The 23,737-nt window shown below is 43.9% G+C and overlaps 1 protein-coding gene across 3 annotated transcripts in view; it reads left to right on the top strand.

The window, feature by feature from the left end:
• Nucleotides 1-23,737, top strand: part of CUNH9orf3 (chromosome unknown C9orf3 homolog) — a 402,054-nt gene that overhangs the window by 34,562 nt on the left and 343,755 nt on the right. For all 3 annotated transcript variants that reach the window (XM_019517353.1, XM_019517354.1, XM_019517355.1), the window contains exon 2: nt 4,841-5,800. In XM_019517353.1, coding sequence (XP_019372898.1) covers nt 4,995-5,800 — 806 coding nt within the window. In that variant the 5' untranslated portion in view covers nt 4,841-4,994. The remainder of the gene's footprint in view (nt 1-4,840; nt 5,801-23,737) is intronic.

Genomic DNA, 23,737 nt, shown 5'->3' with positions numbered 1-23,737 from the left:
GGAGGTGAAGAATTGGTTAAAGAGGTCCGCTTTCTCCTCTGACGCAACCACCAGATTGCCCAGTGTATCCTGCAGGGGTCCCACATTACCCGGTGCCTTCTTCATCCTCCCAATGTATTTGAAAAAGGACTTTTTGTTATCCTTAATCTTGGACGCTAATCCGAGCTCTATGTCCGCCTTGGCCTTCCTAACAGCTTGCCTACAGGCGATGGATGTAAACATAAACACAATGGATGTAAACATAAACACGTTTCTTCTTTGCATTTCAATTTTCAAAAATTATAGAAGTACTATAGAGGAAAAAAAGCTTTTGTCTGTGACTGATTCATCCCATGAAAAGGTATCCGAAGCTACTTGGACCTCAGGTCCTCAACACTTTATATGTAAAGAGTAAAAGCTACTCCAAGACTACTCTGTAGTGCAGGCACTATGCACTAAGAAATAATTGCTTGCTTGTTGCAGCAGTATCTCCAACTACTATTCTTATCTGACCTTTCCTTTCTAAGTAAGTTAACCGAGAAACATGCTAATGTTTTTGTTTCAAACTCCTCTAGGGTATTTTAATACCTGGGAGCCCTTTCAGGGGGCATGGGCAGACAAAGATATGTAAGATAAATACTGTCATTGCCATTGAACTGCGGTCCTTTCTTAGCTCTGTCTTTACTAGCTCCCAAACCTAAAGCAGTATAGAGCTGCTTTAGGGGAGGCAACATGGATAGACAAATACGCTCTTCATTTGCTAATGTAGGTTTTGTGCTTCTGGATTAGGGGCTAGCACAACATGTCTCAAATTTCAGTTAGCGTTATGTTGGAGGCCTTTTTCTCTGCTCCAGAACAGTTATCTCTGGAACCCATTCAGTGGTTGAACACATGCTGTGGTTCATCCCTCCCCAACTTGTTCAATGCTTTTGTAATACAGGAAGCTTTTGTAATACTATGGGACATTTTTCTGGATGGAAAAATACCAGCTGCACAGACCCACATCACTTTCATATCAAATCCAAGTGGCATAAGCTCTTCTTTACTGAATGGTATGGCGGATATAAACAACTGAAGCTCTGAATCACTGAGGGTGGTGCTGGTGAGAGGAGGAAAGCAATTTCAGCTGTTTGCTGCTGCTTTGACATGGAACTTTTTGCCCTCAAATTGTCAGTAAATTGTCAAATTGGTTATGCTCGCTTGGATTCCTCATTGCTTCTGGAATGGATTCCATGAAAAAATGCCGTATACCACCACCTCTCAGAGTTGAGTCTATAGCCTGTTTCATGCATTTATGACCTCCAGGTTGATCACTGTAAATCTCTGAACCCTGAAACTTTAAAAATCTAAGTTCTGCTGTCTCATTATTTCCCTGCTGAGTACTGGAGCCAAATTTAATTTTTTGTTTTTGCTCATTAGAGTCTTGCAGCAGATTGTCTCAGGTTGGTAAGTGGATTGTATTGTTTTCTAGGATTCAAATGGCATCCACGTTCCACTGCAGCAGTGGAAGTGTCAGTCTTGAGACCAACTTTTGAACAGAGGACAGAGCTTTCTTGATGGTGGGCCCATATAGTTGGGATTGCCACTGAAAATATTAGGATGGCTGTAAAATCTCAGCATTTTCATAAAAACACCCCAAACCCATGGCTTTGGACAGTCTTCCTACAGTAAGACCCTGTTTAAAAAAATAAGACAAACCAAAAAAAAAAAAAGGAAGACCCAAGCCTGAAGCCCATAAACACAAAATAAACTAAATCCATTCCTTTCTGGCTGGGCAGAAAAGAGAGTGACTGAGATTTTAATGTGCAAATTTTTAATTTTGGAAGGTGGTGAGATAATAAGAGTGCATGTGATGAGGGAGGAGCACGTAAAGTATATATATAGAAAAAAGTTAAACATAAATACATCTATCTTGTTTACACAGTCTTACCAGAGGAATGGTATTAAAATTCAGTGTAAGAGCATATTCAGGACTCGAAGTCATACAATATTCTTTGTCACCTTTTAATCACATTTTCCTAATTATGAATACATTAATCCATCTTCTAAACATTACATTTTGTTCTATGTGCACAAAACTTCCATTTAGGATATTATAGGATAGTCCATGGTATGCCTCACGAAAGTAGCTGAGAATTTAGTATAGGTTGTAGTGTACAAAAATCCTTGTGAGGTACAGATAATAATACTTATTTATGTTTTGTATGGAAAGTTGAGGCAAAGAGATAATGACAATTCCTACTTTTGATATAATGGTTTTCATCAGGAGATCCAAACGCTGTCTTGTCTAACACTGCCTCCCCAAACTTAGGATATTTGTTGAAGGCAGACAGAAAGTTATGGTAGTTAGGACCACAATCCAGATAACATTCATGACTGAAAATGAAGTTAACTGCAAAATCAATATCTGAGCACACATTGTAGTATTTAGAACTTTTGGCTCTCCTGCTTATATTTTCAGTTGGGACTCAACACAAAGCATGGTAGAGAGTAGGGTCATTATTTGATGGATGAATAGAAGACACGGCTCTTCTGTTCGTGTTCAGTTTTCTGAATCTTGATGTGGTTTTTGTTACTAATGCTCACCAAATATTCCTATTCCATCTGTTTTTTCCGAGTACAGAGGCCCTTTCTGCTTCAGTAATAGGGGCCATATAAGATAAACGAATAGAGAAGAGTAGGGCGACTGGGGGAGGGAAATGGTGAAGTCAGACCCACAATTGAGAGAGCTAGGTCTGCATCTGGATCTGCTAGGGCAAATTCCTACACTTGTGCAAAGGTATTGATTTCACTGGGACACTGCATTAGTTTAGGAGTCTGTATTAATGCATCCGGCTGAAGGATTCAATTCCAGAAGAGCTGATTGTGTTCAGAAAGCTTGGCTAAGTGATAATTAAGAAGGCAGGGGAGCACAATAACTGTCTGTAAATATTCATAGCATGTAAGCATCAAAAACGCCAGCAAAGGTTATAGTATGTAAGCATCAAGAGTGGCACAAAAGGTTATAATTAATAGTAAAAGAATTAAACAGGGGAAACTTCTCTCAGATGGAAATACCATCAGGAAGAAACTAGCAGGGAAAACCTCAACAAAGGTATCTTCTAAATTATTCTGTACGTACTAGGAATTTCCACTGGTAAAGGCCTCTTGTGGTCAGCCTGGTTTTGCTGCCACCTGCATCCTAGTGGCTCAGTAGAGATGCGCAATCAGGACTGAGAAATCCTCCTTTTGGGGGATATTCCTATGAGGTGGAAAGTCGTAGAAAAGATAATAGAGCCTCAAGCTGTACTACTTTTATTCTGGGCAGTCTCCCTGAGGCTGTGAAGGATAGTTGAGCTCCATGTCCATGGGAAAAGGACTAAATAGAGGTTCCACAGGCTCTCAAAAGAAACAAGCAGCTATGGAGGAGGCTGACTTCTGCATGGGAGACCAATGCGCAAATCTCTCAGGTGATCTTGGTCAGTGTGGTCTTTCTGGATGTGAAACAATACCTCAAGAATGCCTGGCCACTGTAGACTTTTTTGAAAGGAGCTTAGATACTTGTTTTACAGTGTTCCTGACCTAACGGAACATGACTTAGATGCCCTAATGGTGGGTTTCTAGAATTTCTAGTTTCTAGAATTTCTATTTCTGGTCTCCAGAATATGGTGTAGTATGCCTTAATTTGTTTTTTAAACTCTTGAATAATAGAGATTTAAATGAGCTAGTTTCAAAAGAAACCAAAACTAACAACGAACACATTTAGAAAGGTAAAGAATGATACACACACACATTTAGAGGTTATATTATTCAATAGTCTCCCCTAGAGATGGAACAGTAAAAGCTTGAGTTGAAAGGTTTTTTTAATTTTCTTGTCCAGAGGTTTCTTGATACATACTCAGTACATGGATAGAAATAGAATATAATATATGCTAGAAAATATTTTGGTTCAGCAAAGAAAGCATCAGTGAGCTAAACTATTTTGTACAATTTTATGTTAGCTTGATCACTATAGTGCAACAAAAAATCCACAATAGTTCAAAAGTTGTATGAAGAACTTCTGCCTTTTGTTGTGACAGATGTTGATGCATTTTAATTTTTCTCCTTTTTATAGGTATTTGCATATTTTCCTTTCCAGTGAAAAGATCTTTTGTTTGCCATAAGAAGGCTATTATCCAGAATGTTAATGGGTTTCTAGCTATTAAGATGTAATGATATACCTTGAGTATTTAAGTATAAATTTGAAAAATCTCCATGAGCAATCTCAAAGGAATACTTAGAATGCACTTCTAGTAAATTGGCTCATTTTCTTGTAATTTACTAGAAGTGCTGATATGAGAGCAGTCATAATGTGAAAAGTACATTAATCCCTGGAGTTGCATTGTATGTATTAAATTATTACTCTCAAAGTATAAAACATATGAGACCATTTAGCTTTCATTCACACTTGTTACTTAGAATCACAGTAGAAAAAAAATCACCTTCATTTCAGGCAAGGAATTAGAAACAATACATTTAGCATTTTTAAAAACAAGATATGTGGTAATAAAGTAAGTTTGGTCTTGCATAGCAATTTTTCTTTCCAAGAGTGTTGGAGCGAAAAGAGGGCTGTCATTAGCTATATTGAAGCTTATATCCTTCTGTGTTGGTAAACATTATTATTTTTAGAAACTGGTTCTTTCTGACATATTCTGTAATTGTCTGATAAATTAGTCTGCTTGCTACTCTAGCTATCGAAGCCTGAAGTCCTTTCTTGGGTAACAGGCTCAGTGTCACAGCATAGGAATTCAGGTTTTGAATTTTTACTAGCAGAGGAAGGTAGATAACTTTGTAATACAACCATTGCACTTGATTAAAATGTTCTCTGCTTTCCTCTCTACAGAGTAAGAGAAGTGGTGAAACAGCAGTTCCTTATACTAACTTATATTAATCAACGATTATAGCACTGGGAGGCTGAAAACCCTGGCTGCTACTGGAAGCATGTTGTATAAGAAGTGATTAAGAAGTGGTAACGCTGTTGCCTAGCCAACTGGAACATGGAGACACAGCTAGACCCTAGTAAGGATGATTTGCCCCTAATGGCCAACACTAGCCACATGCTGATGAAGCATTACATATTGGACCTGGATGTGGATTTTAAAAGCCAAGTTATTGAAGGCAGTATAGTTCTCTTCTTTGAGACTGGAAGCAGTTGCAGGAAAGTAGGCAGTAGTGTGGAAGGAGCCTGCCATCCACAGTCAGATGAAACCTTCAAAATTCGGGCATTTGAACTCTGCCACATTCCTGTGACAAATGCAAGTGCCTGCTCATCTAAAACTGGATATAATGATTTTGCTGTCTGTGGTAAAGGTGAAAAAGATACTTCTGATAAAAATGGTAACCATAGCAACAGGGCACAGGCTTCTGGGATTTCTAGTTCAAAGAAGTGCTGTGACATAGAGAATCATGGGAGTGAGGATTTTCTGCTGGTACTGGACTGCTGTGATTTATCTGTATTAAAGGTCGAGGAGGTGGATGTTGCTGCTGTGCCAGGTATTGAAAAATTTACAAGGTCTGCCAAGCTAACTGAGGGTTCAGAAGAGCTGGGAAATCTCAGGAATCAGATTGTACATGAACTTGTGACTTTACCTGCGGATCGGTGGGAGGAACAGCTCTACTATTACACTTGCTGCAGCCAGGCGCCTGGTTGTGGAGAGCTTCTGTTTACCACTAGCACTTGGAGCTTGGAGATAAGGAAGGCAGGGATTCAGATACCAAGAGACTTTCCTCGTGCAATAAGGATCTGTTACAAAACAAAGCCAGAGGGAAGATCAGTTACGTGGACCACAGACCAGAGTGGCAGGGATGTACAGCTAAACACATGGCAGTTTTGTGCACAGGGGAGGAGAATTTAAAGTGATGCATTCAAGGATGAACAACCATGTGAAGCAGATGAATGTGCTTTTTCCACTGTTTTCTTTTCATCCTTACTTTGAATTTTGCCAGGCTGAAGAAAAGCAGGTGAACCCCATTCAGATGCAACCCTGTGTGTGTTTGTTTGTTCGGTCTGCTTATTCAGGGCTGTGAGTAAATGATCATGCTGCATATTGAGTATAAATTGAGGGACCTGAGGGGAGTGAGGAGGTGCAGTCTAGAGAAGAGGATGTGTACATGATAGACTACTTTCACTTTTAAGCATTCTACATTCTTTTTCCTTTTTCTGGCACAAGGAACAGATCACACAACATAAACATTGGTATGCATAATACTCGACAGAGAAGTGATCACAAACTAGTCTTTTCTTCCCTAAAAAATACTGTATTGAATCACAGTAAGAATCTTTTCCTGCTTAAGCAACTTCTCAAATTCCCTTTGTACATCATGCAAAATACATTGACCACAACTAAATTGTCAACTTAGTTTGTGAGAAACGTGGTTATCATATAGATAGCTTTTGTAAAGGTGCATGGTGTTGTACAGAACACTTAAAGGTACAAGACCCCTTCCCTGAAGTGTCTTCGTCTCTCAGACTAGCATCCTTGCATTTTGATCTGGGGTTCTTTGACTGAGATGGCTGAGAAGCCGCAACAAATTTGCTGTGGCATCAAGTTTGAGTGTGGGAAGGAATCAGGTTCAATAAACACTTGCAACCCCTCCCCTAAAAGAGACTTGGAGTGTCTTATCTTAATCACACGTGTGCAACTTGAGAGCTGCTTCGTGCCCTGCAATTGCATAAAGGACATTTAGATCATTTTAGTATTGAACCTTGAAACTGTCTTTAATGAGAGAATGGCTAGGCTCGTGATGATTACAAATCAATAGACATTTTCTGTCTTTATCTGGAGATATCACTGGTATGGTTTCTCTTTTTTCCAGTGAAGTCCTGCCTTGTTTGCCATTATGTTGAATGAAGCATAAAGAGCCCGACTTCCCCACAGTCACACTGGTTTATCAGTGTCTTCCTATTTTTCACTTTAGCCTTGAAGCTACAACTTCCTCAAAATCAGCTATCCTGGGACCTGTGTTTGTGTGGGTTTATCCAGTTAATATATTGAGTATCAAGGGAATTTTTATAGACTGAATCACTAAGTCCCCTTGAATTGAATTTTTTTCCCTTTTTTCATTCCAAAGGATCGTGCTCTTGTTTTTGCTGCTTATATTAGAGGCAGCTCATGGGAGTCGCGCAGAAGTGTGTAGGCTTTCATGTGGAAGAGAAAAGACAATGATGTTTGTATTAGAAAGGCTAATGTTTGCATTAGAAAGTCTGATGGTACAGCTAGTCTCAGCCACTTTATTTTTCTGTCTAGTGCATGGCTTTTTATGAAAGTATTCCAGGAATTACTTCCTGTCATCAGAATAAGTCATTTGTGAATCACAGTTATTAAAATCCTTTATTTCAAATTTTGTGATAGGAGATCTAATAGAAGATAATACTGCAAAGAATGGAATTAACCCCTCTCTGCCCCATGCACAGCATACTATCATTTATTTTTCTTTTTTCCTTTATTTCTAGAAATAAAGTATATTGCTAATATGTGAGTGAAGTCATTTTATTTTATTTTATTTTATTTATATATTAGCACATATTTTTATTTATGTATTTGATATGTGCATGGTGTTTTACAGTGACCCAATATTAAATTTTCCCCCAAGGAGTTTATAATCTAGAATTTTAATTCTGAAGAAAGTTACTCGAATGAATAACAAGAAACAAACATATTGATTTTACATGTAGCTTCCCCTAGCTTGTTTGTATAGTATTGTGAATGCGGAGAGTCCAGCAAGTATTATATAAGGCGTTTATTTTATTTGTTTTAAACACCACTTGTGCTAGACAAGGATTTGTCGGCTGCATTTGTATGAGTGGAGATATTTGGAAATAGTTTTAAGGAAATTAATATGGGCGTGTAGAGCACATTCCTTTTTCCAGCATAGGGCAGAACACATGGAATTCCAGTGATTCCCTGTGTGACCTTTGGATACTAGAAAAATGTATTAATGATCACAGTAAGAGCTTGTGTCCAGTCATGAGGCATTAGACTGATAAGTTAATAACAGGTGTTTGGGATCCTTTCTACAAAATCAATAAATTATGGGGCAAAAAAGAGAAATGAAACCATTCCTTTTTGCTTTCTTCCAAAAATTAGATTTTCAGAGACAATGTTAGATGGAATATTACAGTTAAAAATACTCACCAGTTTTACCCATCATTACATAAATATTAAAATGGAACAGTGTTTTCATATATTTTACTGATGTTTGTGCATGGTACTCATCTGGGACAATGAAAAAGCTGATTGATTCTTCCTTATTTTTTAAAGTTTAACTTTCCAGTTATACATGATATTGCAATATTTGGGTTACAGTGTTTGGGTAGTAAATATTATCCATGTTGGATAACATTGAAACCTAAGCAAAAGTATATTTTCATTCAAAATATTACTAGAGAACATGAATGAAAATATTTCCATTAATATCAGGCCTTACAAAAGCTTGTCTAAAACAAGTGTTGGGTTTGTATCAATATCCTTATGGAAAGGATATGTAGAACAGGATATCACTTGAAGACTAGGAAAAATGACTATTTTCTTGATTCAAGAAGATGGTTAAGCATGTTTTCTTAACTTTGACCATGGGAGTAGCATCATGGAAGTCAGTAAAACTATTTAAAATCTTCAAGTTAGGCAACTATTCAAACATTTTGATTAATTAGGAGTATTAAAATATATTCCCAGTATTTAATACTTAATGTTTATGAAAATTAAATATTAAATATATTCTGTTTTTTTAAAGATAATTTTCATAATGGACAACTTTGCGAGCTCGAGCTGAAGTGTGAAATTTAACCTAGCTTCTTTCTGCCTTACTCTCACTGCTCCTTCTAATAAGGATGCTGGAATTTGAATTCATTTGACAATCATACTGATGATATATGACCTGAGCCTTCTCTTTTTTCCACATAGCTGTGTCCGGAACAAAAATACACTTCTATTTCATGTTCAAAAATTAGAATAAATAAAGACTGTTTATGTCCCAAAGAGCTAACTGTCTTTGGCCCAAATTTTGCATCTACTTATGCATGTGTTTAACTTCAGTGATTATCCTGTTATCAAGTTGCACCTAGGGAAGTTTAGGTTGGATATTAGGAAGAATTTCCTCACTAGGGGGGTAGTAAAACACTGGAACAGGTTACTCAGAGAGGTGGTAGAAGCTCCATCCTTGGAGGGTTTCAAAACCCAGCTAGACAAAGCTTTGGCTGGGATGATCTAGTTGGTGATGGTCCTGCTTTGAGCAGGCGGTTGGACTAGATGACCTCCTGAGGTCCCTTCCAACCCTAACTTTCTATGATTCTAACATTAGGTCTCTGTATCTTGTCAGGCACACTAACAAGCAGCAGACATTCAGTAAATTTATTTTGGGCAACATATTCTGAAATATTCTAGTCCAAGGGTGCTCAACTTCCAACCAATGGACCAGATCCAGCTCGCAGCATTGTGCCATCTGGCCCATGGGGCTCCCCATAGGTTTGGAAATATGGCTGTGGGAGAGCAGTGGCACCACTCCCCTGCTGTCAAATCTCCGGCCCATTGGGGAGCTCTGGGTCACATGTGCTGGATCTGGTCCCCAATCCCAGCACTTGGGCTGGGCAGGGGTGATGCTGGGCCCCAAGGCCCAATTTTGGGGTGGGGGCCTGGGAGGTGGTAGAGTTGGGGATGTGCCTCCAGTGCACAGGGGGCACGAGAATGCAGTGCCAGCCACCCCAGGGCACAATCCTGGTTTATGTGGGGTAGGCGGCTGTGGTGCTAGGCCCCTGGGGCGCAATCCTAGTGCGTGGGGCAGGAAAAGAGCAGTGCTGGGCTCCAGGGCCCAGTCCTGGACCATGGGGCAGGGAGGGGGTGGTGCCAGGCCTGGGGCCTGGTGGACCCACAGATGGAGTCCATGCCACTCCTCTGCCTTGTGCAGCCAAAAAGTTAAGCACCACTGCTGTAGTCCAGTGATGTTCAGCCTTTTTCCTCAGCAGGCTGGATGGGCAGTGCCTGGTTCAACCTTGGGCTAGATGGTCCGTGTCCAGCCATCTGACCATGTGTAGTGGGGCTGAGGGGCAGCCTGGCCCCTCAAGGGGGGAATGGGGCTTTACCTGGGCCCACCAGGGAGAGAAGGGGGAATAGCTCGGTTCTGTGGGAGGGAAAAGGGGTATGGTCTGGCCCCAGTCCATCCCTGTGGGGAAAAAGGAGGCATCGCCCAGCTCCAGTCCAGTCTTGTGGAGGAAAAGGGCTTGTGGCTGGCCCCAACCGAGCCCTCTGGAGAAAGGGATGTGTGGCCCAGCCTTCCAGGGGGAAGGGATCAGGACCTGGCTCTAACTGGGCGTGTGGGGTTTGGGGCTTGGGAATTTTGGTGGGTGGTGAAGTGGCTGTATTAATGGCCACCGCTCCCCCACTGCCAAATTTCCCAACCTGTGGGGAGCCCCGTGAGTTAAATGTATTGGCTTCATGGGCTGCATTTGTCTCACAGGCCGAAGGTTGAGCATCCATGTTCTAGTCCATCAAATCTGGATGAAGCTTTACCATCTCTTCTTTTGGGGTCAGGTGGGTTTGTTAATATATTTGTCCCCTTTTCAAAGCTTTTCATCAATTAATGTTAAAGTGTGTTTGGATTTATTTAGCATATGGGTAGCTGAAATATGTTTCATGAGCACTTATTGAGAAATCTGAAATCAGAAGATACTCATAGTTACAGCTAGAACCTCTGATCTCAAAGGCTGCATCCTGGACAGTGGTTCTGCACCAAGCAGTGCTGGCTGCTGGCAATGACAGCTATTTTTGCACCCCGTAGTAACTCCCAAAGGTAGTGCCCAGGGCTGCATCCCCCTGCCCTCCCCACCTCAGTTATACTACTGGTTTAGAAACTAAAGACAAAGGCACATGATCACCTTCTACTTTTGTTATATTTGTAACCAAATATCTTTATTCCATTCTTAATTTTTAATATTTTTATACTGGCATGTAACATTTCTAAAAATATTTGCAGAGAGTCAAGAATGGTTTTTGATTAATTATACTATCATTAGATTTCGTAGTTATGATCTTATAGGACAGAGGTGGCCAACCCATGACACACTTGCCACAAATGGAATATGGGAACACCGCAATGAATAGGGCAGGAAGTAGAAGGAAGAGGATCAGATTAGGCAGGGAGCACAGGGCAGGAAGCAGAAAGCAGAGCAACAGTTGGGTAGGGAAAGGGGATTGGAGTGGCACTCAGGGAGGCCACAGGGTTTAATTTGTGGCAGCCCCATTGTTATAGAACTATATGGAGGCAGTTTGCATCCATGACTGCGGTATTACTTTGGTCTCTCTGTAGACTGAATAAAACAAGGCTTCATTTTTTGCATTCAGACAAATATCTTTGCAAATTTAAGAGGATACAGATTGAATTATTATTTAAATCAGAGGTTGCCAACTTGTGACAGATGTGACACTAGTGGTCCAGGCAGCTTCTTTGTGTGGCATACAACAGATTGGGCAGGGAGCCCAGGGTAAGGTGAGGTAGGCATACCTGCCACAAGATTGGCCCCCATTGAATTAAATGAAAGCTTAAGAGATCATCACTTGGTTGAAAGAATTGCTTTATGTCCTGTGGGTTGTGCAGCAAATGAGAAGAAGCTGTTTCACAAGGTTTAACTGGACAATGTAGTAGTTAGAGGCCAGACTTGGAACTATACACTTAGTAGCTATGTAGAAATTAAGTATGGGTCTACTGATTCAGTGAAAAGGATTGCCAGTGCTGGCCATGTAGCAAAACATATTGAAAGTTTGGATTGATTCAGTTAGATTATCCTCTCTATCTGGTCCAAGATCTGCTCTCAGCTTTTGATGATATTCCTCTAAGTCCACTCTGAGGTTTCAGTAGATCAGGCGCAGTCATAGAGCTATCTGTTACCAATAAAAGAAGGGGAAGGAAAGAGAAAAAAGCGTGATACAGTTGGGGAAAGGGAGAAATCAAGGAAAAAGGAGCTCCAGTACAAATTCACTTGCTGTAGCAGGATGCAGTCTGATATATTCTCTGTGCTCTTATTAAGGTTTTGATGTTTCTAGGAAAATATGAACATGGAAAAATGCTTTATAAAAATGAAAAATGGGTCAATTTCAGATGCTTTCAAATTTTCACAAAAATTAGTTTCATTTTTTGACTAAATGAAGCGAGGATCATTTTTTTGCTCCTGAGTCCTGGAAAGAGAATGCAATGAAGCAAGATTAGTGACTGCATAGGAGCCTGAAGTCTAGACAGCTGGCAGGCTGATTATCACAACCACTTCCACCTGTGGGAAATGATCTCAAGACTCTGACACGAGCCATTTGGAACTGGTTGCCTGGGGCATTTTTACATGCCTTCCGGGGTTGAGTGCAGGACGTTTCAGGAGCCACTCTGCTTCAAAAGCCTGCAGCGTCTCATGTATTCAGTGTTCCACATTTTAAAATGGTAGTGGGGGTGCTCTAATTGATTAGTCAAGTCTGCTCTGACTCATTCTAATCGGAACACTTTGGAGCATGTGTATAGGTGCCCATATTAAGCAGTTAGAACTGAGATGCTGAGTGAAGACCTCTGACAGTCATCTTGTCTCAGTACAAGTTCTGAACAACATGCAACTCCAGGAGTAAAGTGAAATGCTGTGTGTGGAAGAATAGAGTAGTTAAAAGAAATGTAGAGAACACCTGGAGGAGGTTTAGACAGTGCTTTGCTCTATATTTGCAAGCTGTGGTGCTAGCAGAGAATGATACCGATAACCGATTATTAAGCAGCCATATCAACTGATAATGATGCAGTAGCCCAGGGGTTGTCAACTGGGGGTATGCATACCCCTGGGGGCTCTTGGGAAGGCCCTAGTGGGTATGCATGGGCGGGCAGGGATGAAGTGTCGCCACCCACCACCCTGCTCCCTCCCAAGAGCAGGGCCGGGCAGTGGCGCCCCTCTACAGGCAGCAGAGGTGCTGCCTGGCTGGCCGGATGTGGTGAGGGGAAGCTCGCACACAGCAGCCACTACCGCCACCCACTGCCCCATGCTGCCGCTGCTCCACATCCAGCCGTATGCCATCCCCTAGCCCCCCAGCCCCCCCAGGCCGGCTGCCAGGTACACTTATTAACAAAGGTTGAAAACCCCTGCAATAGCCAATTTACAGAAATACAGCAGGGCAGCATGGAGAGCAGTGCCCTGCAGGTAAGTCTGTGGAGGGGAAGGGACATGGGGGAGGGAAAATGTGTGGGGGTGCAGTTGAGGCCCCCACAGTGAGGGAGGGAGTGGGGCAGGTGCTGTCCAGCCATGGTGGTGAATGGGACCCTGGGGCTGGGGCAGGGAGCAGGACAGAGCTGCGGGTGGCTCATCCAGGGGATTGGGAGTGGGGGCAGCTCCCCACTGCTGTGCCCACCCCTGGGGGAAGCATGGGAGGGCATGTGGCCCTTGGATTTGTGCACAGGGCGGAAGTGGGCTGCCCACTGCTGTCTGTGGGCCAGGAGTGGTGACAGCCTCTTCCTGGTGGGAGGGCTATGCCAGAGCTGGGCTCAGAGTGGGCAGGAGCAGGGTGGGTGGCGGTGCTTGGAGGGGTGGCTATAGGTGAGTTAAGGCAAATTTTGGGGTGGCTGTAGCCTCCCCCCCCAAACACCCTCCTTGTGCTGCCCCTGCTTAGGGCACTCTTCTGTGCAGCAGAGCAGAGTGCCCCAAGCAGGGGTGACTAGAGGTTTAGGGGCAGCTATAGCCACCCCAAAATTTGACTTGGCTCCCCCACAGCACCCCTGCCACCTACCTGCCCAGTGCAACTGAGCCCACCCCCCTCCCACCCACTCCAAGCCCAGCCCCAGCCCAGCCTTCCCACCAGGAAGAGGCTGGTGCTGCCCCTGGCCCTGAACCCACAGTGGGCAGTTCACCTCTGTCCTGTGTGCAAATCGATGGGGAGGAGGGCACATGTTCCTCCACACCTCCCCCAGGGGTGCATTCAGTGGTGGGGAGCTGTCCTCCCTCCCTACCCTCGGCACCTCCTGGACGAGCCACTCTGTCCTGCTCCTTTCCCTGGGGTCTGATTTACTGCCCTGGCTGGGCAGTGCCTGCCTCTGCCCCTGCTCCTGCTCCACTCCCTCCCTCACAGTGGGGACCTTAATCTGCCCCCACCCCACGTCCCTTCCCTCCTCCACACTCTTTCCCCTCCACAGACTCACTTGCAGAGTTCTGCTGTCCATGCTGTCTGGCTGTGCACATGCATGCGGTGTCCAGGGACCCCCACCAGAAGGCATATTATATTTATCGGTGACATGATTGGCTACATTGGGCAAAAAAAGCCAATAGTTGATAGTATTAATTTTCCTTTTTGCAGTGCTGATCCGATTTGCAGCCGATATATCAGTGCACATCTACACTTTTCTGATAGTAGCTGGTTCTGAATCACTTTCATATTTTTAATAGTTTTGGCTATCTCAGGAAGAAGAGGCCAACTATGAAACTGTATTACAGAAATGTAAGTACTGTACTCCCTGCAAAAAGGAACCTAGGAGAGAGACTTTTCAATAAAGTACAAAAAGGTGAAAATATAGAAGAATTTGGCTCTTTACTCTTGATTGTTTACAATTCTGCAATTTTGGCAGGCTAACTGAATTCTTAATAAGACACTAGATTGTGGCTAAGACCTGGGGCAGAGCATTTGGTTTATGTCTGCATGGCACAGTGCCAAGCCACGTAGAGATACGTGAGTTAGCTCTGAATGAGCTAGCTTGGGTTCTGGAAGAAGTACAGGTACATTTACACTGTGCTGTGGCTGGGCTAATTAACTCTGCTGAGAGAAAATGTGGATATTGTGCTGTGTAGGCATACCCCCAGAGAGAGACTTCTGGCAGGCCCCAAATCAACCCTTGGTAAGGCAATTAGAATTTGCCAAGTAAAGGAAGCTGCCTATTCCAGACTGAAACTTGGAGATGATGGAGAGTGTTCTGGCACTGTGTATATTACAGAGAATCCATAATACTACAAGAAAAGTTATTTGAGAAAGCAAAGCCTTGAGAAAGCAGCAGGAGCTAAGACAACACCTGACGTTTGGAAAACTGCAAGATCTGCAATGGATTATATACCTTTGCAATTGTTTGTAATTATCAGCTGTGTGCACACCCTGCACAGCAGAAAACACCACTGTTTGCTCAGAGAAAATCTTCATAGGAACAAAGGATGATGTTGGGGCAGATTAATCGATATCAGCCTCAAGGCAAATGGAAGATATATTCAGGTTATGTTGCATGGTGGGTCACAAGTCAATGTGGTGCTAGAAACAATGATATATGCACTGTAGAAAAGCCACAGGTGGAAGGCGAGGCATAAAATTCAGGGTTTTCAAAGGTGAGCTGTACTCACCTGAGGAAGTATGGGACTAAACGTATGTGTAAATACTTTGGAAAAGGTATTATTTGTAATAGCAGCGGGGTGGGGGGAAGAGGGAGGTGTGTGGTTGGGTTAAAGATACGTCAGGTTCTTGGTCTAATCAGGGAGTGCGTTCCATGGAGGATGAGCAGCCTGAAACAACTGAGGAACAGTTTGGAGAGCTTCCCTTTCCAAGGTGGGAAGCTCTCAGCAGAGTACAAGATGTTGAAAGGGCTCACAGATCTTGCCTTCAAAAAGTTCTCCCTTATCCTAAGGTGGAGGCTAGAAAGGGTGCTGGATAGGCTCATTGCTCTGGGAATCATAAAGCAAGTAGAACTATCTGCATGAACACAAAGATCATGTAGAAGAAAAATGATAGAACCTTTCACTTCTAAATGTATCCAAAAGAAATAATTGCATGAAAAGATAATTTTTCCCATTATGTACAAGGGGATAAATTTTAAAGAGATGCCTGATGGCAGATCTTTATCTGTTTGTTGTGTCAGCATGGTTCTGGCAGATGCCCTAGAGCAGCACATGTTTGTAGATACCTGGCATACCCTGTGAGGGGCCACTATATCCTTGGACTGATATTTGGGATGTGTTTGGCACCCAAATAAAGAATAAAACTTTTTTTTTCATGGTCACACACTATACACGGATGACATTTTTGACCTGTAGACAAACAGTCAAAGAGTGCAACCAGAGGTGTTGAGTGGTTTAGAAAAGAACCAGAGCTATGGCCTAAAGAGTAACTGAAGCAATCTTGTCCTCTCCCTCCCCTTCATCTTCACACCCCTAGTCCCTCCAAATAACCCCCCGCAAAACACAAATAAAAAGTAAATTTGTGTAAAGAAATAGTAATCCCAGGAAAAGTATTAACAAGTTTTAAGCCAGTATTAAGTTGAAACCAGCATGAAGAGCCCTGCTTCCCCTCTCTTTCCTCCTCTCAACAAGGGAGGTACAGAAAGATTCTTTAGAATGGTGAATTATTTAGGGACATTGGTGCATAATCTAGGTGCCTGAACCGGGAAGATGACTATGCTGCTGTGCAGCGATTTCTCATAGATGTGAAATTTCATAGACTTTCATAGAGTCTTAAATGCAAATCTTAAGAAGCCCCAGACTTGAGGTGTTCTAACAATAAGCACAAAACAGGTTGCTTAGGAGAGTATTGGCACAGTTTTTATAGCAGTGTGGTGAAAAGTGGAGGCCAATGGATTGTGTGTCATGGGCACTAACAAACTGAATGCCAGCTTGTTTATGTAGGCTACAAACAGATATTGTCCTTGTGCTGCCATAAAAATTGTTATGACAGCACAAAACTAAAGTGAACACGTTCCTGCCCCTTGTTGTACCCCAAATACTCCAAAATTGGTGGCACAATGATTACTTGTAATAGTCTATGCTGCCTTTTCTTGGTGAACTTCTCATTGGTCATGGTGTGAAAGTACTGGCAGTCTGGGGCCGACCATACTCTCCAGCCATCCTGGGCAGGTGCTCCCTGGGCTTCAGGGGCCTGATTCTGTGGGATAATGGCCCCAGATGCCTGCCCTGACCCAGGAGCACCCCAGGAACTCCAAGCATTCTCTGATCCGTGGTTGCAGATGTGCACCTTGGGAATTCCCCTTCAGGGAGCACACATCTGCAAGTGCAAAGCTGAGCACATGTGGGGTTCCTTTGCTCTGTAGCATGAAATGTGTGCCCTGGGTTTCACTGACAGGGAATTCCTGGGAGCATGCCTTCAAACACAGAAGGAGGAACACATGGGATTCCCTTGCTCTGCAGTGTGAAATATGCACCTCAGGATTCTCTGCAAGGGAATTTGTGGGGCATGTGTCCATACGGGCAGAGCAGGGAATGCAGTGAGGTTCCCTGGAACCCCTCTGGGTTGTGGCCAGGCCCCCAAGGCTGTTGTCTTGCACAACTGGGCCCCTGAAGCCCAACGAGTGGCAGGGTCTAACCATGCCGGACAACAGTCCCTGGTGATATCTGTTTCTGCTAATCAGTTGCATCAGCTGTGCTGAGAGATGTCCCAGCATAGCTGATTCTGCAACATGAATGTCTCTTTATAGCTATAGAGAAGGTAGCTTTGGCTTTAGCCCATAGGGCCTAAATTTCATGCCTTATTAGAGGTGCACTGATACATCAGTCTGATATTGGATTGGCACCAATATAAAGAAAATTGTCTATATTGGAAATCAACCTGAAGTGGCTGATAGTTTATCCGATAAATGGCTCGTGCATGCGCGTAGCCATGAGGAGCGCAGTCGGCAGCATGGAGAGCTGTATGGTAAGTCTGTTGTGGTGGAAGGGAAGGGGCGTAGGGGGGACAGATCAAGGCCCCCATGGGGAGGAGGGTGTGGGGCTGGGGTAGGTGCTGCCCAGCTGGGGTGGGGGGGAGAGGGGGCACGGGATGGAGCCGCGTCTCATCTGGGGGAAATGGGAAGGGGGCGGGCAGCTCTTGCTGCTGAGCACAGCTATTCAGTGGCTTGTCCGCTTATCCAGTGGCTCCTGCTGCTGCTTCCGCTGCTCATCTGGAAGGGCAGGAGTGGGCGTGTGCCCTTGGATCTGTGCAGGGTGGGAGGGGGACTATGGGGTGGCTACAGTGATCTTTGGCATGGCTGCAGCCCTCCCCCATAGCCCCTCCCAGCGCAACTGCCACCACCTGCCCAGGGCTGCTTCACTGTCAGCCCCAGCCTGCAGATGCAGCTTGCCTCACCCACGCCCCACACATATCCAGGACACATACCCCCCACCCCCTGGTGTCCTCCCATGGTGCATGCAGCAATGGGAGCCATCTCCCCCTTCTGTGCCCCCCGGATGAGCTGTGGCTACATCCCACACCCTGCCCCATCCCAGTTGGGCACTGCCTGCCCCAGTCCCGCTCCCTCCCTCACCGACTGGGGCATTGATCTGTCCCTCCCCTTCCCCTCTCCCCTTCCACCATAACAGACTTACCAGCTGCATGCAGCTGTATCAGAAATCGTATTGGTATCGGTCGATATGCCTCCTTAAAAACTGGCTATCAGTATCGGCCCCAAAAATCTCTAATGGTGCAGTCCTAGCCTTTATTTATGTGACCCAGTGTTAGTCACCATTGGCAATGGCTCTTTTCCCCTCCCAGAAACAGAAAATATTTTTTCAGTTACCAATGACGACTTGCAGATTGCATCTAGCCTTTAGAGAGATTTGGTGCCTGCAAATGCATGCTGTAGTAGAATATTTTACAAAAGTGCAGTAGGGTAAAGTCTAGAGGTAAGTTATGTATCTATCAGTCTATTTAAAAGCATAACACAATGCAATGCACAATGCTGTGTTATCAGATGAACCATGCCCTGTCATTGTGACAGTCATTGCAAAGGATGAGATTGTGCAGAAAGTAATTAAGTCTTTTAGTACAGAGCATCCAGGACAGCATATTCAATTTAAGCGGGATTCAGCCTTAGATAGGATTTTGCTTAAAGGCCCCAGGACGGTGATTCCTAAGATGTTACAGAAAAACTGAAAAAGATAATTAAGGGTCATTTAGGTATTGAAAAACCTGAAAGAAGGTCACAGAGTTGTTATACTGGTCTGAATTGAAAATTGACCTTGAGAAAGCTGTTAGAGCTTGTCACATACCAAAAATAGAGACCAAATCAAGTGCTACATTGCCCATAGTGACTCCTGGAGGAAACCAGACAAAGATATAATTTTATTGGCTGGAAAAAAGGGCTTGTACTTGTCCCAGATTATTATTTTTAGTTCCCTGAGAGAGAACCTAACTAGGAGATACTGTGTCTAAAGAGGTGATCCTGCAGATCAATTCCACGTTTGCTTGATATGGTATACCTGACATCATAATGTTTGACAGCTGAGCAGGCAAGAGTTTAAGAAGTTTGCACTGAATTGAAGATTTAGACTTTTCACCTTTAGTTACCAAGAGGATAATGGGAAATTACATCAGGATAATAAAGCACTTAGAGAAAAAATGTTGTGGAGCCAGACTCTGATCCATTCTTAGCACTGTTAAATTACAGAATGGCACCATTGAAGCTTGGGTTGTTGTGTGGTGACATTTTGTTCAACAGAACAAAAACAAGAGCGTCTAAACTATGAAGAACTGATGCTAGAGTCACTGGGAACTTGCAGTTGTATTAAGAGGTATACAAAACAGAAAAGAAATCTCAGCATGATTTGGGACTGAGGGTTGCCACCACTTCATGAAAATTACATTGCCTATATCTACTGATCAATTGGACTAGGGATAGAAGTTACACGTAAGCCAGTTTAAGTGATGAGAAACTGGTTTAAACCTGTAACAGAACAGAAGTTCAGTGCACATAAACCACTTTCAAAATGGCTGGAACTGGTTTAAGTTAAATCTGGTTGAATGTAGTGCCAGATTGACTGATTTAGGTCAAACCGGTTTATGGAACTTCTGTCCCAGACCCCCTTCCTCAGATAAGTTAACTCCACCACAGTCCCCCAGCATCCTAGGATGCTCTGCAGCCGTGGGCTGGGCTGTCTGCTCCAGAGAGCAGGGCTGTCTGCTCCAGGGAGCACTATCATTGTTCCGGCTGACTGAGAAGAGGGTGGGAAACCTGGCTCCAGATTGCAGTCGGGTCTGCCATGCTTTCCCCACACTTGTCACTGGAGCAGAGGAAGGGGGTGGTCAGACCCTGGAGCCAGGCAGGGGGAAGAGGGGGCTTTAAGCCCCTGCCCGGGACTCTAACTGGGGCCTGCCTGGCAGGGACGCAGCAGCACCTGCCGGGCTTTTCCCTGCTCCTTGCTCAAGTTTAAACCCCTCTCCTGTCCCTCTGCTGCAGTGTGCCAGCCCGGGGCCAGTGGCCATGCCACAACCCGTCCACTTGAGCAGGGAGTGGGGAAAAGCCTGGCAGAGGCTGCTGCGTCTCTGCCAAACAGACTTCTTCTGTGGTCCTATACAGGCAAGGAGATTTAAAGCCCCTTCCCCTTCCCCTTCCCTCTGTCTCAGGCATGGGCCAGGGTCGGGCCACACACCCCTCCTTGTTCTGTTGAGCAGCAGGAAAAAAGTCTGGCAGGGGCTGCTTCCTCCTTCCCCCATGAGACACCTTGGCTGGGGTCCCTGCAGGCCAAGGTGGGGGGTTAATCCCCCCCAATCATACTCAGCGGGCCTCGCCACCCCACCTCACCATATTTAGGATCAAGTTGGTGTGATCCTAAATATCTTTCTTCAATTATTTCAGTTTCTAATATTAGACTTTCAAACTTCTGTATTTTCCTAACACTTTTAGGCACCTGTATTTCTACTGTGACTCCCATTTCTGCAGTAATACCAACAGAGAAGAAGTAGGGATTTGGAGACTGCCTGCCCACTCATCTATTTGGTTTCTTTAGCTTCTGCCTTGACTACAGAAGCTCCCAAAAGACACTTTATCGGTTTTGCATCTTTTGAAGCCATAAAGACACAATCATATAAATGGCTGAAAGGACACAGCTATTAGTAAAGGAATCATAAAGAAAGTGTTTAATGGAGGGTAATCTGAAAGTGTTAACTGTGGAATGGGAAAGAGACTGTAAAAAGGGGAAAGAAAACAAAGAGGATGGGAAACAGGAGAGAAGGGGAGAGGGGAATTGCCATTTCTCTCTCTCACGGTGTAATGGTTATTTAAAAGAAATTGTATGTCTGATACCAGCAGAGTAAAACTACTAGTTATTATGTGTGACACATCTTGGGTAGATAGCAAACAATCCAGCAGTTCCCTGCTACTTTGTATCAGAGGTGTGGAAAGATTATTTCTGTTAAGATTTTTCTGTTTCTGGCCCACGCACTCACCTATTGGAATTGTGTAGCCCTGACCTGCAGTGGGAAACACTGGCTTTTACACAGTGCACAGTAATAAAGTAACACCATCACATTACTGACATCATAAGCTGCTGCAAATGCATATTAAAGTAATATATATTAATGTCAACCATGTTTTTTCAGCGTTGAGGGAAAGGAAGGAATCTAATGTTTATGTATTTGTTTGGGGGATAAAGATGAGGACAAAACAGGTTAACAAAAGAAGAAAAGGTATTTTTTGAATAAATCATGAGAGAGTTTTCCTTTCTGCAGATCTTCTAAACTCTCCCCTCTTTAAAATGGAATAAGAGATGGTTCAATATTGGCTGACACTTCAGCTGGTGCCAGCCTGTCAATCAGCTGGTCTCCAGGTGATCATGACATGAATATATGAATATCTAACTAGAAGCTGATATAATTGTTGTTCTGACAGTTCCTTCTCTAACTTTAACAGGGCTCGGTATTCTCCACTGATGTTTTCATGGCAGACTGACATATTTGAAGAAATTTGGTTTAGAAGTGATGAAATTTAATCAGTATAACTGAACCAAAATAAGATTATAACACCTGTGGCTTGATAGAATGTTATACCCCTTTTCCAGCTCCTCTCCATCCTTCTGATGTTCCTGTGTACTTGGAATATAAGTATTCATACTTGCATAGAATCGTTACCATATTTATATGTCAGTTTAATATGATGAAATACTTTAGGCAATAATGTTGATGTATTTGAAAATGGCAGGCTTCCTGTGCACATTGTGCAATTTTTATTTATGTCTGGTAACAGAGGCAGCATCTAGTGACCTGGGATCCTGTTGACTAGAGTTCTGTTTCCAGCTCTACTGCTGACCTACTGGGTGGCCTTGGGCAACAGACTTTACCTTCCTTTCCCTCAGTTTCCCTAATTGTAAAATATCATCGACCTTTTTTTTTCATAAAACTCCTTGAGATCTACTAATGAGAAGCGTCTGATGAGACCTGTGTGGTAGAATTACCATGGGAAAAGATTGTATTATGTTATTGTTTAGACCAAGCCCAGTGCAGTGGGTTTTCAGTCTTGGGTAGGATCTTTAAGAGATAACATAATTTGTTTATTCATTTTTGCACATTATACCAAAGTAATGTTGATATCAATGGTACTAGAGGTTTTGCAAGTTATAACCAACCTGGTGGAACATGTGACAAGCATGCTTCCTCAATGGGTTCCACAAAAGGAGGAGACTAAATGATTTGCTCAAGTGGCAGGGCAGGGAATGAAAGTTAGGTTTCCCAGGTTCCAGGGTAGTACCTTTCTACTGAGGCAGTCCTCTTCCTAGTAACATTAATGTAAATAAAAATTAATAGTAACAATATGCCAAATTGTGGAATCTCCATCCTTGGATGGTTTCAGGAGCAGGTTAGATAGACACTTGGCTGGGATGTTTTATTCAGGGATGATCAGGGGGCTGGATTAGATGACCTCATGGGCTAGGGATAGCCATTACACATACACTGATTTAAGTGATTAGAAATTGGTTTAAACCTGTAACAGAACAGGTGTTTAGTACACATAAATCAATTTGAAAATGGCTGAAACCGGTTTGAGATAAACCTGGCTGAATGTAGTATCATACTTAACTGATTTGGCTCAAACTGGTTTATTCAATGTCTATCCCAGACCCCTTGGTGGTTTAAGATAAACCAGACTCCCCCAGCATCCCGGTATGGTCTCTGGGCTGGGCAGGGCTCTCTGCTTCACAGCAGGGCTGGCCCCTCCCCTTTGCTCCCTGGTTGCAGCTCCTGCACAGACTGCAAGTACAGCAGGGTCTGCCTGGCTTCCCCCTGCCCTTCCCTCCTCCCTCTTGCTGTTTGCTGGACTAGCAGGGATTCCCCTCTTCCTCCCTCCCATCTCCCATAGCACGGACTCCAGCCCCGCAATGCTTAGAGGTGTCTGTGTGTGCGTGTCTCCAATTTCACTGGGACAGGCAGACAGAAAAGTGGCTGCTTAGGGCTTTTTGGAGCTAATTAACAGGTCAGCTGGTAAGCTTTATAAAGAGTTTGAACTAATGGAGAGAGGCTATTGTTTTGCTGATGAGGCGATAAACACAGTTATCAGCAGGGATCCTGGTTTTCTATGATTAAAAACAGTGAATTCTCTGATTTAAAAACCCCCAAACCATAATTAAAATTAAAGGTCCCCTACAGCACCCCACCCCCGCACTACTGGTGCCCCTCACTCCACCCACCCCAGCCTCCTCAGGTCTCCTGATGCCCCTCACTCCCCCATAACAGCCCCCCAGCTCCACACATACAGGCACAGACACTGACATTCACCCCAGCAGGTAAGTATGTGGGGAGAAGGGAAGGTGCTGGGGGACCAGATCATAAAGTGAGGGGGAGCGTGCCCTTGTGCCCACTCCCAAGAGGAGGGCCAGGTTATGAGGGCAGGAGTGCCCCTCTGTGGGCTACACACACGCTGCCTGGCCTGATGGGGGTGGTTTGCACACAGTGGCCACCATCACAACTCTGCCCCTGTGCCTCATGCTGCCTTCCCATGGCCGGCTGCATAGCTTTGCAAGCAGGTGGTGCGGGGTGCAGCAGCGGCAGTGCGGTGGTGG

The sequence above is a fragment of the Gavialis gangeticus genome, unplaced genomic scaffold (genome assembly GCF_001723915.1).
Source record: "Gavialis gangeticus isolate Ggan-Ray unplaced genomic scaffold, GavGan_comp1, whole genome shotgun sequence".
In the NCBI taxonomy this organism is placed as follows: Eukaryota; Metazoa; Chordata; order Crocodylia; family Gavialidae; genus Gavialis; species Gavialis gangeticus.
Note: the sequence above shows the minus strand (reverse complement) of the source record. Positions and strands in the feature narration are given on the sequence as shown.